Here is a 16,275-nt window from a genome sequence, read left to right on the forward strand (position 1 = left end):
CTGCACGCAGTACTCCAGGTGCGGCCACACCAGAGATATGTACAGCTGCAGCATGACCTCGTGGCTCCGAAACTCAATCCCCCTACTGATAAAGGCTAGCACACCATATGCCTTCTTAACAGCCCTATTAACCTGGGTGGCAACTTTCAGGGATTTATGTACCTGGACACCGAGATCTCTCTGTTCATCTACACTACCAAGAATCTTGCCATTAGCCCAGTACTCTGCATTCCTGTTACTCCTTCCAAAGCGAACCACCGCACACTTTTCCGCATTAAACTCCATCTGCCACATCTCAGCCCAGCTCTGCGGCTAATCTATGTCCTTCTGTAACCTATAACATCCTTCAGCACTATCCACAACTCCACCGACCTTCATATCATCTGCAAATTGACTAATCCATCCTTCTACACCCTCTTCTAGGTCATTTATAAAAATGACAAACAGCAGTGGCCCCAAAACAGATCCTTGCGGTACACCACTAGTAACTGAACTTCAGGATGAACATTTGCCATCAACCACCACCCTCTGTCTTCTTTCAGCTAGCCAATTACTGATCCAAACCGCTAAATCACCCTCAATTCCATACTTCCTTATTTTCTGCAATAGCCTACAGTGGGGAACCTTATCAAACGCCTTACTGAAATCCATATACACCACATCAACAGCTTTACCCTGATCCACCTGTTTGGTCACCTTCTCAAAAAACTCAATAAGGTTTGTGAGGCATGACCTACCCTTCACAAAACCGTGTTGACTATCGCTAATCAACTTGTTCTTTTCAAGATGATTATAAACCCTATCTCTTATAACCTTTTCTAACATTTTACCCACAACCGAAGAAAGGCTCACAGGTCTATAATTACCAGGGTTGTCTCTACTCCCCTTCTTGAACAAGGGGACAACATTTGCTATCCTCCAGTCTTCCGGCACTATTCCTGTCAACAAAGACGACATAAAGATCAAGGACAAAGGCTTTGCAATCTCTTCTCTGGCTTACCAGAGAATCCTAGGATAAATCCCATCTGGCCCAGGGGACTTATCTATTTTTACACTTTCCAAAATTGCTAACACGTCCTCCTTGTGAACCTCAATCCCATCTAGCCTGGTCGACTGAACCTGAGTATTCTCCTCAACAACATTGTCTTTCTCCAGTGTAAACACTGACGGAAAATATCCATTTAATGCTTCCCCTATCTCCTCTAATTCCACACACAACTTTCCACTACTGTCCTTGATTGGCCCTAATCTTACTCTAGTCATTCTTTTGTTCCTGATATACCTATAGAAAGCCTTAGGGTTTTCCTTGATCCTATCCGCCAATGACTTTTCGTGTCCTCTCCTCGCTCTTCCTAACTCTCCCTTTAGGTCCTTCCTGGCTAACTTGTAACTCTCAAGTACCCTAACTGAGCCTTCATGTCTCATCCTAACATAAGCCTCCTTCTTCCTCTTGACAAGTGCTTCAACTTCCTTAGTAAACCACGGTTCCCTTGCTCGACAACTTCCTCCCTGCCTGACAGGTACATACTTATCAAGGACACGCAGTAGCTGTTGCTTGAAAAAGCTCCACATTTCGATTGTACCCATCCCCTGCAGTCTCCTTCCCCATCCTAAATCTTGCCGAATAGCATCATAATTGCCTTTCCCCCAGCTATAATTCTTTCCTTGCGGTATATACCTATCCCTGCCCATCGCTAAAGTAAACATAACCAAATTGTGATCACTATCACCAAAGTGCTCACCTACATCTAGATCTAACACCTGGCTGGGTTCATTACCCAGTACCAAATCCAATATGGCCTCGCCCCTTGTTGGCCTGTCTACATACTGTGTCAGAAAACCCTCCTGCACACACTGCACAAAAACTGACCTATCTATAGTACTCGAACTATAGTATTTCCAGTCAATATTTGGAAAGTTAAGGTCCCGCATAACAACTACCCTGTTACTACTCGCTCCTGTCGAGAATCATCTTTACAATCCTTTCCTCTACATCTCTGGAACTATTCGGAGGTCTATAGACAACTCCCAACACAGTGACCTCTCCTCTCCTGTTCCTGACCTCGGCCCATACTACCTCAGTAGACAAGTCCTCAGACGTCCTTTCTGCCGCCGTAATACTTTCCTTGATTAACAATCACCCCCCCCCCCCCCCCCCCCCCCCCCCACTCTTTTACCATCTTCTCTCTTCTTACAGAAACATCTAAATCCTGGAACCATTCCTGTCCCTGCTCTACCCATGTCTCCGAAATCGCCACAACATCGAGATCCCAGGTACCAAACCATGTTGCAAGCTCACCACCTTATTCCGGATGCTCCTGACGTTGAAGTAGTCACACTTCAAACCAGCATCTTGCTTGCTGGTGCCCTCTTTCGAACTTTTAGCCCTATCCCTGACCTCACTACTCTCAACATCCTGTACACTGGGACTATAATTTAGGTTCCCATCCCCCTGCTGAATTAGTTTAAACCCCCCCGAAGAGCACTAGCAAATCTCCCCTCCCCAGGATATTGGTACCCCTCTGGTTCAGGTGAAGACCATCCTGTTTGTAGAGGTCCCACCTACCCCAGAATGAGCTCCAATTATCCAGGAAACCAAAACCCTCCCTCCTGCACCATCCCTGTAGCCACGTGTTCAACTCCTCTCTCTCTCTCCTTATTTATCTCGTCATGCCACATTGGACATAACCCCGAAAATATAATTCAAACTGCCTATTTCAATTCAGGTTTTCATAAAATTGTTATAATGAGAATGTTGGAATCAAGTATATATATATATATATATATAATATTTGATTCGATGTTTTAATTGTCCATTTAGTAAAAACAAGGCAACACAAGCTAAAACATTTTTAGCTTGTATAGTTCACGGGATATGATTCAACCTAATCTCGAACGGCGTGAGAACCGTAAAATCCTTCATTCCTACTCCTCGTTGCCATGGATTCAGCCCTTGTCCTTGGAAAAATGTAATGACGTTATCAGATTTCTGTGTTACTTGCCATGTTCCCTTTAATTTTAAAACTGGGAATTAATATTTATGCTTTAAGCAGCTATCTTTTTACCTATATTAGTTGTATTAGAAATACCTGGCTTCTGCACCATTTCTGAGGGCATTTAGGAGTCAACCACATTATTGTGTATCTGCAGTCAGATGTAGCCCAGCCCAGGTAATGATGGCAGATTTCCTTCCTGAAAGGGCATTAGTAAACCAGGTGGGTTTTTGCGACAAACAGCAATAGTTTCAGGGTTACGGTTAGACTTATTTCCAGGTTTTATTGAATTCAAATTGCACCTCTGCCAAGGTGGGCTTTGAACCCGGGTCCCCAGAGCACTACTCTGGATCTCTGGATTTTCAGTCCAGTGACAATACCACCGTGCCATTGCCTCCACGAATTTTGCGCCCTGTCTCTAGATCTCCCAGCTTCAGCACTTCAACATCTATGGGTTTAAGGATGGCAGATCGGGACGCTGCCACCATTTTTTGTTCATTCCTTGACATAGTGCTCTCTTCTACAGAGTGGCACATAAATTTCCCTTGTCACCCATCAAAGACCCTATGCTGGTGGCAGCCTGACTGTCATGTCGGCACAGGGATGCCTCCTGCATTGGACCACTCCATCATAGCAGTGCACGAGTCAACTCTGATTGAGACCATTCAGAGAGGCTGACATGTCTTTGGCAGTCAATGCTGCTGCTTGGGCATTGCTCGTCTCTGGGTGGGGAAGATCTTTCAACCAATTTCACTTACATCCTTATTCAAATATAAGGCTGTAAATTTAACACTGCTGCATTCACTTTGTCAGAACACATGATCCTTTTATTGACACAGCAACCACATGCCCCACAGCCCAGGTCCTCGGCAATCTCCATCCAAACTTGCTTGGGTTGATAGGCAGATCACACGAATAGGATGGGAATGGAGGGATACGGACCCAGGAAGTGTAGAAGATTGTAGTTTAGTCGGGCAGCATGGTCGGCACGGGCTTGGTGGGCTGCAGGGCCTGTTCCTGTGCTGTACTTTTCACATGTTCACTTGAAGCATTCCAAAGGGAATGGGATTGGTACCTGAAAAGAAAGAAGGAGCAGGGTTATGGGGAGAAGGTGGAGAATGACACGAATGAATTGTTCTTTCGGAGAGCCAATGCAAACACCTTGGGTTAAATTGCCTCCTTCTGCTCTGTGACAGTTCTGTGATTCTGCCTGTGCTCCCCTCCCCTGTCAAGAGATCAATTGACGGCTCTGACAAGAGTGTGGCATTGGTTAGTTTAGTTGGTTTGTTGCCTCGAGTGTGATGTAAAATGAAACTAATGTTGAGTTAGATCCCCATACCTGCTATGGTAGTTCACGGAGTTCTGCCTCTCATTGCCCCTCATTTCCTAAGTTATATCTCTGAAACTAGATTAACAAATTGCCTCATGGAAAACAATGTGAACGGTACTTTGTGCACTATGGCTGATTCACCTAACCAAGTCCACAGTGCCACATCTCCAACCTCCGGACCAAATATTTCTAAATCCCCAGTCATTGTGGTCATTCCTATTAATATCTGCATTCCTGAGGGCAGCACGGTGGTGCAGTGGTTAGCACTGCTGCCTCACGGTGCCGAGGTCCCATGTTCGATCCCGGCTCTGGCTCACTGTCCGTGTGTAGTTTGCACATTCTCCCCGTGTTTGCGTGGGTTTTGCCCCCACAACCCAAGGAGTTGCAGGGTAGGTGGATTGGCCACGCTAAATTGCCCCTTAATTGGAAAAAAAATGAATTGGACACACTAAATTTTTTTTTTTAAATCTGCATTCCTGAGCCATGGACCATTCCATGTCCCTCACGAGTGATTCAGTGTAAGGACATGGGTATTTTGACTCGCACCATCATTCTTTTTGTCCTTTAATCACTCCTGCATTTTGCTCATTACTTGCCCCTCCCCAATCCCCATTTCCCTGTCACTTAAAACAATTAAATTTGCTGTTATTTCCCATTTCTATTAAAACTTATCAAGCTAAAACATGAACTCAAATTTTCTTCACAAGGTACTGCCTGCCCTGCTGAATATTTCTGGCATATTCTATTTATATTTTGGATTTACTGCATCAGTAGTATTTTGCCTTCTGTACAAATGGAGTGTCTCAACCTGTATACTATTATTGTCAATTACAGTGGTATTCTGAAACACTTGGTGTTTACCCCGATTCCTTTATTTTTCTCAATCTGACCTCCAGTCTGTTAGGTAATTATGTCTCAGCTTCTTGTGCTGTGGATCTCGCTTCCGCCCTCAGTACAAACCAGTCACTGATGGATCTTTCCCTGGCGTTTAATCAACTGCAAGATGCAGGAGTGAAACTATTGTCTGTGGCACTGAGGAATCCGAACTCTAAAATGCAGAAACTGGAGTAAGTATCAGACTGAGAATGTGTGTAATAACTGGATATCTAACTGCATATTTTGGGCACTGTATTTGGATTTTTGTTTATTGACACGTGTACCGAGGTACAGTGAAAAGTATTCTTCTGCAAGCAGCTCAACAGATCATTAAGTACATGAAATGAAAAAAAAAAGAAAAGAAATACACAATAGGGAAACACAAGGTACACAATGTAACTACATAACACCGGCATTGTGTCGTGTTAATCAGGTCAGTCCATAAGAGGGTCGATTAGGAGTCAGGTAACAGCGGGGAAGAAGCTATTTTTGAGTCTGTTTGTACGTGTTCTCAGAATTTTGTATTTCCTGCTTGATGGAAGAAGTTGGAAGAGTGAATAAGCTGGGTGGGAGGGGACTTTGATTATGCTGCCCGGTTTCCCCTGGCAGCGGGAGGTGTAAATGGAGTCATGGATGGGAGAGAGGTTTGTCTGATGGATTGGGCGGTGTTCACGACTCTCTAAAGATTCTTGTGGCCTTAGGCCAAGCAGTTGCCATACCAGGCTGTGATGCAGCCAGATAGGTTGCTTTCTATGGTGCCTCCATAAAAGTTGGTGAGATTTAATGTGGACATGCCAAATTTCTTTAGTTTCCTGAGGAATTATAGGTGCTGTTGTGCTTTCTTGGTGGTAAAATCAACGTGGGTGGGCAAGGACAGATTTTTGGAGATGTGTACCCCAAGGAATTTGAAGCTGCTAACCATCTCCACCTCAACCTGTTGATGCTGACAGGGGTATGTACAGTACTTTGCTTCTTGAAGTCAATGACCAGCTCTTTAGTTTTGCCGGCATTGAGGGATAGATTGTTGTCACTGCACCACTCCACTCGGTTCTCAATCTCCCTCCTGTATTCTTACTCATCGCTATTTGAGATCCGGCCCACTATGGTCATTTCATCAGATAACTTGTAGATGGAGTTGGAACCAAATTTTGCCAGCCAGTCGTGTGTATACATGGAGTACAGTAGGGGGCGAAGTCCGCAGCCTTGCGAGGTCCCGGTATTGAGGACTATTGTGGAGGAGATGTCGCTTTTTTCTTACTGATTGTTGTCTGTGGGTCAGAAAGTCGAGGGTCCAGTTGCAGAATGAGGACTCGCTGCTCCTTGTATAATGAATAAACACTTACTATCAGTGTCAGCTTAAGAACCATAACTTGAGTTGGGTGGCAATCAGAGTCAGATTGCCACTCAGCTCCTAGCTATTTACCCTGAAACGCAGCAGCACCTTTCTCGCCCCACCTTCCAACGAGGCACCAATGTAAAAAAATGCAGAGTAAAAGGTTCGTTCAGTCAAGGGCAGGAGAATTGAATAATTGAAGCCACGCCTGACTTTTTCACTCAAGGTAGTCAGGCCGGGGAGCGTATTTGGCACGGGTGGTGGCGAGTCCAGAAGGTGGGGGTGCAGTCTAGGAGGGTTGTCATGGGTCTTTTCCTTTCATCCTGAGGAAACAGAACTTCCTTCACAACCGGAGCGGCCCAGGGGAGCGTTTCCAGTCAGGCACCAGTGAATCAGAGAGTAACCTTTAATCTACCTTCTGCCATTTCAGTCTGTAACCAGGGCTCCTTTGCTGGTCCCTCCAGAGCTGTTCCCTTTTAAAGTACCACTGGGTGCCTTTAAATATGGCACCAGCATTATCTGAACGGGATTTCCCCTGCAATGAGTCTGGAATGAACTGTGAGTGTATAGTGGAGACATGTTCGCTTGAAGCATTCCAAAGGAAATGGGATTGTTACCTGAAAAGAAAGAAGGAGCAGGGTTCTGGGGAGAAGGTGGAGAATGACGCGAATGAATTGTCCTTTCGGAGAGCCAATGCAGACACCTTGGGTTAAATTGTCTCCTTCTGCTCTGTGGCAGTTCTGTGATTCTGCCTGTGCTCCCCTCCCCTGTCAGAGATCAATTGACAAGCTCTGGCAATAGTGGGGCATTGGTTAGTATAGTTGGTTTGGTGCCTCGAGTGTGATAGAAAATGAAACTAATGTTGAGTTAGATCCCCATACCAGCTATGGTAGTTCCGGAGTTCTGCCTCCCATTGCCACTCATTTCCTAAGTTATATCTCTGAAACTACATTAACAAATTGCCTCATGGAAAACAATGTGAACGGTACTTTGTGCACTATGGCTGATTCACCTAACCCTGTCCACAGTGCCACATCTCCAACCTCCGGACCAAATATTGCTAAATCCCCAGTCATTTTGGTCATTCCTATGAACATCTGCATTCCTGAGGGCAGCACGGTGGTGCAGTGGTTAGCACTGCTGCCTCACGGCGCCGAGGTCCCATGTTCGATCCCGTTTATGGCTCACTGTCCGTGTGTAGTTTGCACATTCTCCCCGTGTTTGCGTGGGTTTTGCCCCCACAACCCAAGGATGTGCAGGGTAGGTGGATTGGCCACGCTAAATTTCGCCTTAATTGGGAAAAAAAAATGAATTGGACACTCTAAATTTAAAAAAGAAATCTGCATTCCTGAGCCATGGACCATCCCATGTCCCTCACGAGTGATTCAGTGTAAGGACATGGGTATTTTGACTCGCACCATCATTCTTTTTGTCATTTAATCACTCCTGCATTTTGCTCATTCCTTGCCCCTCCCCAATCCCCATTTCCCTGTTACTTAAAACAATTAAATTTGCTGTTATTTCCCATTTCTGTTAAAACTTATCAAGCTGAAACATGAACTCAAATTTTCTTCACAATGTACTGCCTGCCCTGCTGAATGTTTCTGGCATATTCTATTTATATTTTGGATTTACAGCATCAGTAGTATTTTGCCTTCTTTACAAATGGAACTTGTGTTTGTAGAGTGTCTCAACCTGTGTACTATTATTGTCAATTACAATGGTATTCTGAAACACTTTGGTGATTTACCCCCGTTCCTTTATTTTTCTCAATCTCTCCTCCAGTCTGTCAAGTAATCGTCTCACAGCTTCTTGTGCTGTGGATCTCGCCGCCGTGCTCAGTACAAACCAGTCACTGACGGATCTTTCCCTGGCGTGTAATCAACTGGAAGATGCAGGAGTGAATCTACTGTCTGTGGCACTGAGCAATCCGGACTGTAAAATGCAGAAACTGGAGTAAGTATCAGACTGAGAATGTGTGTAATAACTGGATATCAAATTGTATATTTTCGGCACTGGATTTCGATTTTTCTTTATTGTCACGTGTACCGAGGTACAGTGAAAAGTATTTTTCTGCAAGCAGCTCAACAGATCATTAAGTACATGAAAAGTAAAAAAAATGAAAGGAAATACACAATAGGGCAACACAAGGTACACAATGTAACTACATAACACCGGCATTTTGTAGTGTTAATCAGGTCAGTCCATAAGAGGGTCGATTAGGAGTCTGGTCACAGCGGGGAAGAAGCTATTTTTGAGTCTGTTTGTACGTGTTCTCAGAATTTTGTGTCTCCTGCCTGATGGAAGAAGTTGGAAGAGTGAATAAGCTGGGTGGGAGGGGACTTTGATTATGCTGCCCGGTTTCCCCTGGCAGCGGGAGGTGTAGATGGAGTCAATGGGTGGGAGAGAGGTTTGTCTGATGGATTGGGCGGTGTTCACGACTCTCTAAAGATTCTTGCGGCCTTGGGCCAAGCAGTTGCCATACCAGGCTGTGATGCAGCCAGATAGGTTGCTTTCTATGGTGCCTCCGTAAAAGGTGGTGAGATTTAATGTGAACATGCCAAATTTCTCTAGTTTCCTGAGGAATTCTAGGTGCTGTTGTGCTTTCTTGGTGGTAAAATCAACGTGGGTGGACAAGGACAGATTTTTGGAGATGTGTACCCCAAGGAATTTGAAGCTGCTAACCATCTCCACCTCAACCTGTTGATGCTGACAGGGGTGTGTACAGTACTTTGCTTCTTGAAGTCAATGACCAGCTCTTTAGTTTTGCTGGCATTGAGGGATAGATTGTTGTCACTGCACCACTCCACTCGGTTCTCAATCTCCCTCCTGTATTCTGACTCATCGCTATTTGAGATCCGGCCCACTATGGTCATTTCATCAGATAACTTGTAGATGGAGTTGGAACCAAATTTTGCCAGCCAGTCGTGTGTCTACATGGATTATAGTAGGGGGCGAAGTCCGCAGCCTTGCGGGGTCCCGGTATTGAGGACTATTGTGGAGGAGATGTTGTTTATTCTTGCTGATTGTTGTCTGTGGGTCAGAAAGTCGAGGGTCCAGTTGCAGAATGAGGACTCGCTGCTCCTTGTATAATGAATAAACACTTACTATCAGTGTCAGCTTAAGAACCATAACTTGAGTTGGGTGGCAATCGGAGTCAGATTGGCACACGGCTCCTAGCTATTTACCCTGAAACGCAGCAGCACCTTTCTCGCCCCACCTTCCAACGAGGCACCAATGTAAAAAAATGCAGAGTAAAAGGTTCGTTCAGTCAAGGGCAGGAGAATTGAATAATTGAAGCCACGCCTGACTTTTTCACTCAAGGTAGTCAGGCCGGGGAGCGTATTTGGCACGGGTGGTGGCGAGTCCAGAAGGTGGGGGTGCGGTCTAGGGGGGTTGTCATGGGTCTTTTCCTTTCATCCTGAGGAAACAGAACTTCCTTCACAAGCCGAGCAGCCCAGGGGAGCGTTTCCAGGCAGGCACCAGTGAATCGGAGAGTAACCTTTAATCTACCTTCTGCCATTTCAGTCTGTAACCAGGGCTCCTTTGCTAGTCCCTCCAGAGCTGTTCCCTTTTAAAGTACCACTGGATTCCTTTAAATATGGCACCAGCATTATCTGAATGGGATTTCCCCTGCAATGAGTCTGGAATGCACTGTGAGTGTATAGTAGAGACATGTTCACTTGAAGCATTCCAAAGGGAATGGGATTGTTACCTGAAAAGAAAGAAGGCGCAGGGTTCTGGGGAGAAGGTGGAGAATAACACACATGAATTGTTCTTTCGGAGAGCCAATGCAGACACCTTGGGTTAAATTGCCTCCTTCTGCTCTGTGGCAGTTCTGTGATTCTGCCTGTGCTCCCCTCCCCTGTCAGAGATAAATTGACCGGCTCTGGCAATAGTGTGGCATTGGTTAGTTTAGTTGGTTTGATGCTGTTGCTCATTCTGGGTGAGTGTGCTTTACACTCAATTTGGCTCTGTTTCGTTCCTTAGCTCTAGAGTCGCCAGGTATCGTTAAGATACCGCCAGAAGTTTAAAGTTCAGACCAATAACTCCATACACCAGTTAGTAAGTTCAAACAAGACACGTTTATTATAATACAGTTATCTACTAATTGTGCTTATAAAACTACAAGACTAGGCTAATCCTACCACTAATAGGCCAAATACTTATCTGGATAAGGAAACTGCCGGATCAGGGATCAATGGTCTTTGCTCTGCCCTAGGTCCGCAGGTTTCCAGTAGTTATGGACTAAATGGGGTCAGGAGTGTCTACTCTTGTAGTGTGCGTTGTATGACACTTATGTGATGGCGGCTGCTGGCCAGACCTCTCCTCTCCGTGGTCAAGTTCGAGAGCTGCTGCAAAGGTGTTCTTGTTGGGAGGGTCGGCTGAGAGAGCTGGTCAAGGAGAGGCTGGCTGAGGGAGAGAGCTGGGGTCGGGGTCTCTATCTTATACCTCTCCCAGGGTCTCGCGCCCACCTGGGCGGACCCTCTATACACTCGCAATCGATTGGGTCCCTTCTCAATCGATTGATTTGAATTTCCCCAATAAGGGGCCTGTTCTTCGATCACTGGGTGGTTCTTGGGGCTTATTGTTTTGGACTTCTCTTGGCGCCGAGAAGTCTGGCCTTCCATTCAATGTATCGGTTTGAGTTAACTTGTTTCCATTGTACCTGGGAATCGCCGGGTATCGCCTCATTAGTATGCTAACTTGTTTTTTTTCACAGTGCTGTCTGGTTTCTGCAGCAGTCAGAATACACAAGTGCTTCTGCAAGCTGCCTGCTTTTGCAACATGTCCATTTTCCCTGCATTCTTTGCAATCTTCCATTTTGTGTTGGGCAGTGGCCACCCCAGGTGGGTACAATGCCTCGAGTGTGATGTAAAATGAAACTAATGTTGAGTTAGATCCCCATACCAGCTATGGTAGTTCACGGAGTTCTGCCTCCCACTGCCCATCATTTCTTAAGTTATATCTCTGAAACTACATTAACAAATTGCCTCATGGAAAACAATGTGAACGGTACTTTGTGTACTATAGCTGATTCACCTAACCCTGACCACAGTGCCACATCTCCAACCTCCGGACCAAATATTGCTAAATCCCCAGTCATTTTGGTCATTCCTATTAACATCTGCATTCCTTTTTTTAAAAATTTAGATTACCCAATAATTTTTTCCAATTAAGGGGCAATTTAGCGTGGCCAATCCACCTACTCTGCACATTTTTGGGTTGTGGGGGCGAAACCCACGCAGACACGGGGAGAATGTGCAAACTCCACACGGACAGTGACCCAGAGCCGGGATCGAACCTGGGACCTCTGCGCCGTGAGGCAGTTGTGCTAACCACTAGGCCACCGTGCTGCCCTACATCTGCATTCCTGAGGGCAGCACGGTGGTGCAGTGGTTAGCACTGCTGCCTCACGGCGCCGAGGTCCCATGTTCGATCCCGGCTCTGGCTCACTGTCCGTGTGTAGTTTGCACATTCTCCCCGTGTTTGCATGGGTTTTGCCCTCACAACCCAAGGATGTGCAGGGTAGGTGGATTGGCCATGCTAAATTCTGCCTTAATTGGAAAAAAAAATTATTTGGATGCTCGAAATTTAAAAAAACAACATCTGCATTCCTGAGCCATGGACCATCCCATGTTCCTCACGGATGATTCAGTGTAAGGACATGGGTATTTTGACTTGCACCATCATTCTTTGTCATTTAATCACTCCTGCATTTTGCTCGTTCCTTACCCCTCCCCAATCCCCATTTCCCTGTCAGTTAAAAGAATTAAATTTGCTGGTATTTCCCATTTCTATTAAAGCTTATCAAGCTGAAACATGAACTCAAATTATCTTCACAATGTACTGCCTGCCCTGCTGAATATTTCTGGCATATTCTATTTATATTTTTGATTTACAGCATCAGTAGTATTTTGCCTTCTGTACAAATGGAACTTGTGTTTGTAGACTGTCTCAACCTGTGTACTAGTTCAGCACAGGGCTAAATCGCTAGCTTTGGAAGCAGACCAAGCAGGCCAGCAACACGGTTCGATTCTCGTAACAGCCTCCCCGAACAGGTGCCGGAATGTGGCGACTAGGAGCTTTTCACAGTAACTTCATTTGAAACCTACTCGTGTGACAATAAGCGATTTTCATTTTTCCTTTATTGTCAATTACAATGGTATTCTGAAACATTTTGGTGATTTACTCTGATTCCGTTATTTTTCTCAATCTGACTTCCAGTCTGTCTGCTAATGGTCTCACAACTTCTTGTGCTGAGGATCGCGCCTCCGTGCTCAGTATAAACCAGTCACTGACGGATCTTAATCTGAGGAATAATAAACTGGGAGATTCAGGAGTGAAACTATTGTCTGTGGCACTGAGGAATCCGGACTCTAAAATGCAGAAACTGAAGAAAGTATCAGACTGAGAATGTGTGTAATAACTGGATATCTAACTGCATATTTTGGGCTCTGTATTTGGATTTTTGTTTATTGTCACGTGTACCGAGGTACAGTGAAAAGTATTTTTCTGCAAGCAGCTCAGCAGATAATCAAGTACATGAAATGAAAAAAAAAGAAAGGAAATACACAATCGGGCAACACAAGGTACACAATGTAACTACATAACATCTGCATCGTGTAACGTTAATCAGGTCAGTCCATAAGAGGTTCGTTTCGGAGTCTGGTAACAGCGGGGAAGAAGCTATTTTTGACTCAGTTTGTGCGTGTTTTCAGACTTTTGTATCTCCTGCCCAATAGAAGAAATTGGAAGATGAGTAAGCCGGGTGGGAGGGGACTTTGATTATGCTGCCCGCTTTCCCCAGGCTGCGGGAGGTGTAGATGGAGTCATAGATGGGAGAGAGGTTTGTGTGATAGATTGGCCGGTGTTCACGCCTCTCTGAAATTTCTTGTGGTCTTGGGCCAAGCAGTTGCCATACCAGGCAGTGATGCAGCCAGATAGGATGCTTTCTATGGTGCCACTGTAAAAGTTCGTCAGATTTAATGTGAACATCCGAAATTTCCCTCATTTCCTGAGGAATTCTAGGTGCTGTTCTGCTTTCTTGGTGGTAGCATCAACGGGGGTGGACAAGGACAGATTTTTGGAGATGTGTACTCCTAGGAATTTGAAGCTGCTAACCATCTCCACCTCAACCTGTTGATGCTGACAGGGGTGTGTACAGTACTTTGCTTCTTGAAGTCAATGACCAGCTCTTTAGTTTTGCTGGCATTGAGGGATAGATTGTTGTCACTGCACCACTCCACTCGGTTCTCAATCTCCCTCCTGTATTCTGACTCATCGCTATTTGAGATCCGGCCCACTATGGTCATTTCATCAGATAACTTGTAGATGGAGTTGGAACCAGGTTTTGCCAGCCAGTCATGTGTATACATGGAGTATAGTAGGGGGTGAAGTCCACAGCCTTGCGGGGTCCCGGTTTTGAGGACTATTGTGGAGGAGATGTTGTTTATTCTTGCTGATTGTTGTCTGTGGGTCAGAATGTCGAGGGTCCAGTTGCAGAATGAGGACTCGCTGCTCCTTGTATAATGAATAAACACTTACTATCAGTGTCAGCTTAAGAACCATAACTTGAGTTGGGTGGCAATCGGAGTCAGATTGGCACACGGCTCCTAGCTATTTACCCTGAAACGCAGCAGCACCTTTCTCGCCCCACCTTCCAACGAGGCACCAATGTAAAAAAAATGCAGAGTAAAAGGTTCCGTTCATTCAAGGGGAGGAGAATTGAATAATTGAAGCCACACCTGACTTTTTTTTCACCAGGGTAGTCAGGCCGGTGAGCGTATTTGGCATGGGTGGTGGCGAGTCCAGAAGGTGGGGTGCGATCTAGGAGGGTTGTCATGGGTCTTTTCCTTTCATCCTGAGGAAACAGAACTTCCCTCACAATCCGAGGAGCGTTCCCAGGCAGGCACCAGTAAATCAGAGAGTAACCTTTAATCCACTTCCTGCCAAGACAGTCCTTCAGTCTGTAACCAGCGCTCCTTTGCTGGTCCCTCCAGAGCTGTTGACTTTGAAAGTAACATTGGCTGCCTTGAAGTATGGCGCCAGCATTACCTGAACCGGGGCTTCCCCCTCAATGAGTCTGGAATGTACTTTCTGAGTGTGGTGGAGACACATTCACTTGAAGCATTCCAAAGGGAATGGGATTGTTATCTGAAAAGAAAGAATGAGCCGGGTTACGGGGGCAGGTTTAATGGGAGAAGGCAGGAAAATGACACCGAGTGAATTGCTCATTCGGAGAGCCAGTCCAGACACCATTAATTGATTAAAGTGGGCTGCACAGTAGCACAGTGGTTACCACTGTTGCTTCACAGCACCAGGGTCTCAGGTTCGATTCCGGCTTGGATCACTGTGCGCAGTCTGCATGTTCTCCCCGTGTCTGCGTGGGTTTCCTCCGGGTGCTCCGGTTTCCTCCCATAAGTCCCGAAAGATGTGCTTGTGAGGTGAATTGGAGATTCTGAATTCTCCCTCAGTGTACCCGAACAGGCGCCGGACTGTGGCGACTTGGGCCTTTTCACAGTAACTTCATTGCAGTGTTAATGTAAGCCTACTTCTTTTTTAAATATATTTTATTAAAGTATTTAAACATTTTTATAAAAATAACATTAACAATGACATCAACATGGTATAATAAACATTCCCCCTCTCCCCCCCCCCCCCCCCCCCCATCCCAATCTTCACACACCCCAACCATAAAACAACACTCCGGCCCTCCCCCAGAATACTGTATCTGCTGGCATCTTCATTTTCTCTGCGAAAGTTGACGAATGGCTGCCACCTCCGGGTAGACCCGACCATTGACCCTCTTAAGGTGAACTTTATCTTCTCGAGACTGAGAAACCCACCCATGTCACTAACCCAGGTCTCTGCACTCGGGGCTTTGACTCCCTCCACATTAACAGTATCTGCTACCAGGGAGGCAAAGGCCAAGCCGTCAGCCTCTTTCGCCCCTTTAACTCCCGGCTCTTCCGACACTCCAACGATTGCTACCTCCGGACTTGGCACCACCCGTGTTTTTAGCACCATGGGCATTGTCTGAGCAAAACCCTCTTAAGCTTCGGGCCTACCCAGAACATGTGGACATGATTTGCTGGGCTCCCTGCGCACCTCGCACACCTATCCTCTACCCCGAAGAACTTACTCATCCTAGCCGCTGTCATGTGTGCCCGGTGCACTACCTTAAATTGTATCAGGCTAAGCCTGGCACATGATGAGGAGGTATTAACCGTGCTTAGGGCATCCGCCCACAGACTCGCCTCTTTCTCTCCTCCTCGCTCGTCCTCCCACTTGCCCTTAAGCTCCTCCACTGCAGTTTCCTCCGCCTCCGGTACTGGAGACTACTCTATCCTATATCCCCCCGTGGCGGCAGCAGCGGAAAGGCTGGCACCTTCTGTGGTGAATGTAACGTCGTAATTCACACTGTATTTACCAGTACCATTGTAAGCGCAGTAGCGTTATCCGACCACTAGGGGGAGTAGCTCTGGGAATGCTCAGGAGTTTGTACAGGGCTCCACCCTTGGCTCCACCCACGACTCCTCCCCCTTGACTGCTGTATAAATAACCGTGTCCAGAGCCAGCCGGCAGTTCACCGAGAGTTCAACAGGTAACAGGCTGGCTCTGTAGTAAGGAGATTAAAACCACTGTTCATATCTTAAAGCACATGTCTCGTGAATTGATGGTTCCAACAAATTAATCTACTTAAGAACAGTCAGGATCGATTTTGGAATCAGCCCTCAAGC

The 16,275-nt window shown here is 46.0% G+C and overlaps 1 protein-coding gene across 6 annotated transcripts in view; it reads left to right on the forward strand.

Moving 5' to 3' along the window:
- The window catches only part of LOC119967834 (NACHT, LRR and PYD domains-containing protein 3-like), a 125,438-nt gene that overhangs the window by 71,137 nt on the left and 38,026 nt on the right, over positions 1–16,275 (forward strand). For 2 of the 6 annotated variants that reach the window (XM_038800870.1, XM_038800867.1), the window contains exons 8-10: positions 5,220–5,390; positions 8,318–8,488; positions 12,761–12,931. In XM_038800870.1, the coding sequence (XP_038656798.1) occupies positions 5,220–5,390; positions 8,318–8,488; positions 12,761–12,931 (513 nt within the window). Of the gene's footprint in view, positions 1–5,219; positions 5,391–8,317; positions 8,489–12,760; positions 13,100–16,275 lie in introns of those variants that run through there. The other 4 variants (XM_038800869.1, XM_038800868.1, XM_038800872.1 and 1 more) reach the window with 4 other exon arrangements.

The sequence above is a fragment of the Scyliorhinus canicula genome, chromosome 6 (assembly GCF_902713615.1).
Source record: "Scyliorhinus canicula chromosome 6, sScyCan1.1, whole genome shotgun sequence".
In the NCBI taxonomy this organism is placed as follows: domain Eukaryota; kingdom Metazoa; phylum Chordata; class Chondrichthyes; order Carcharhiniformes; family Scyliorhinidae; genus Scyliorhinus; species Scyliorhinus canicula.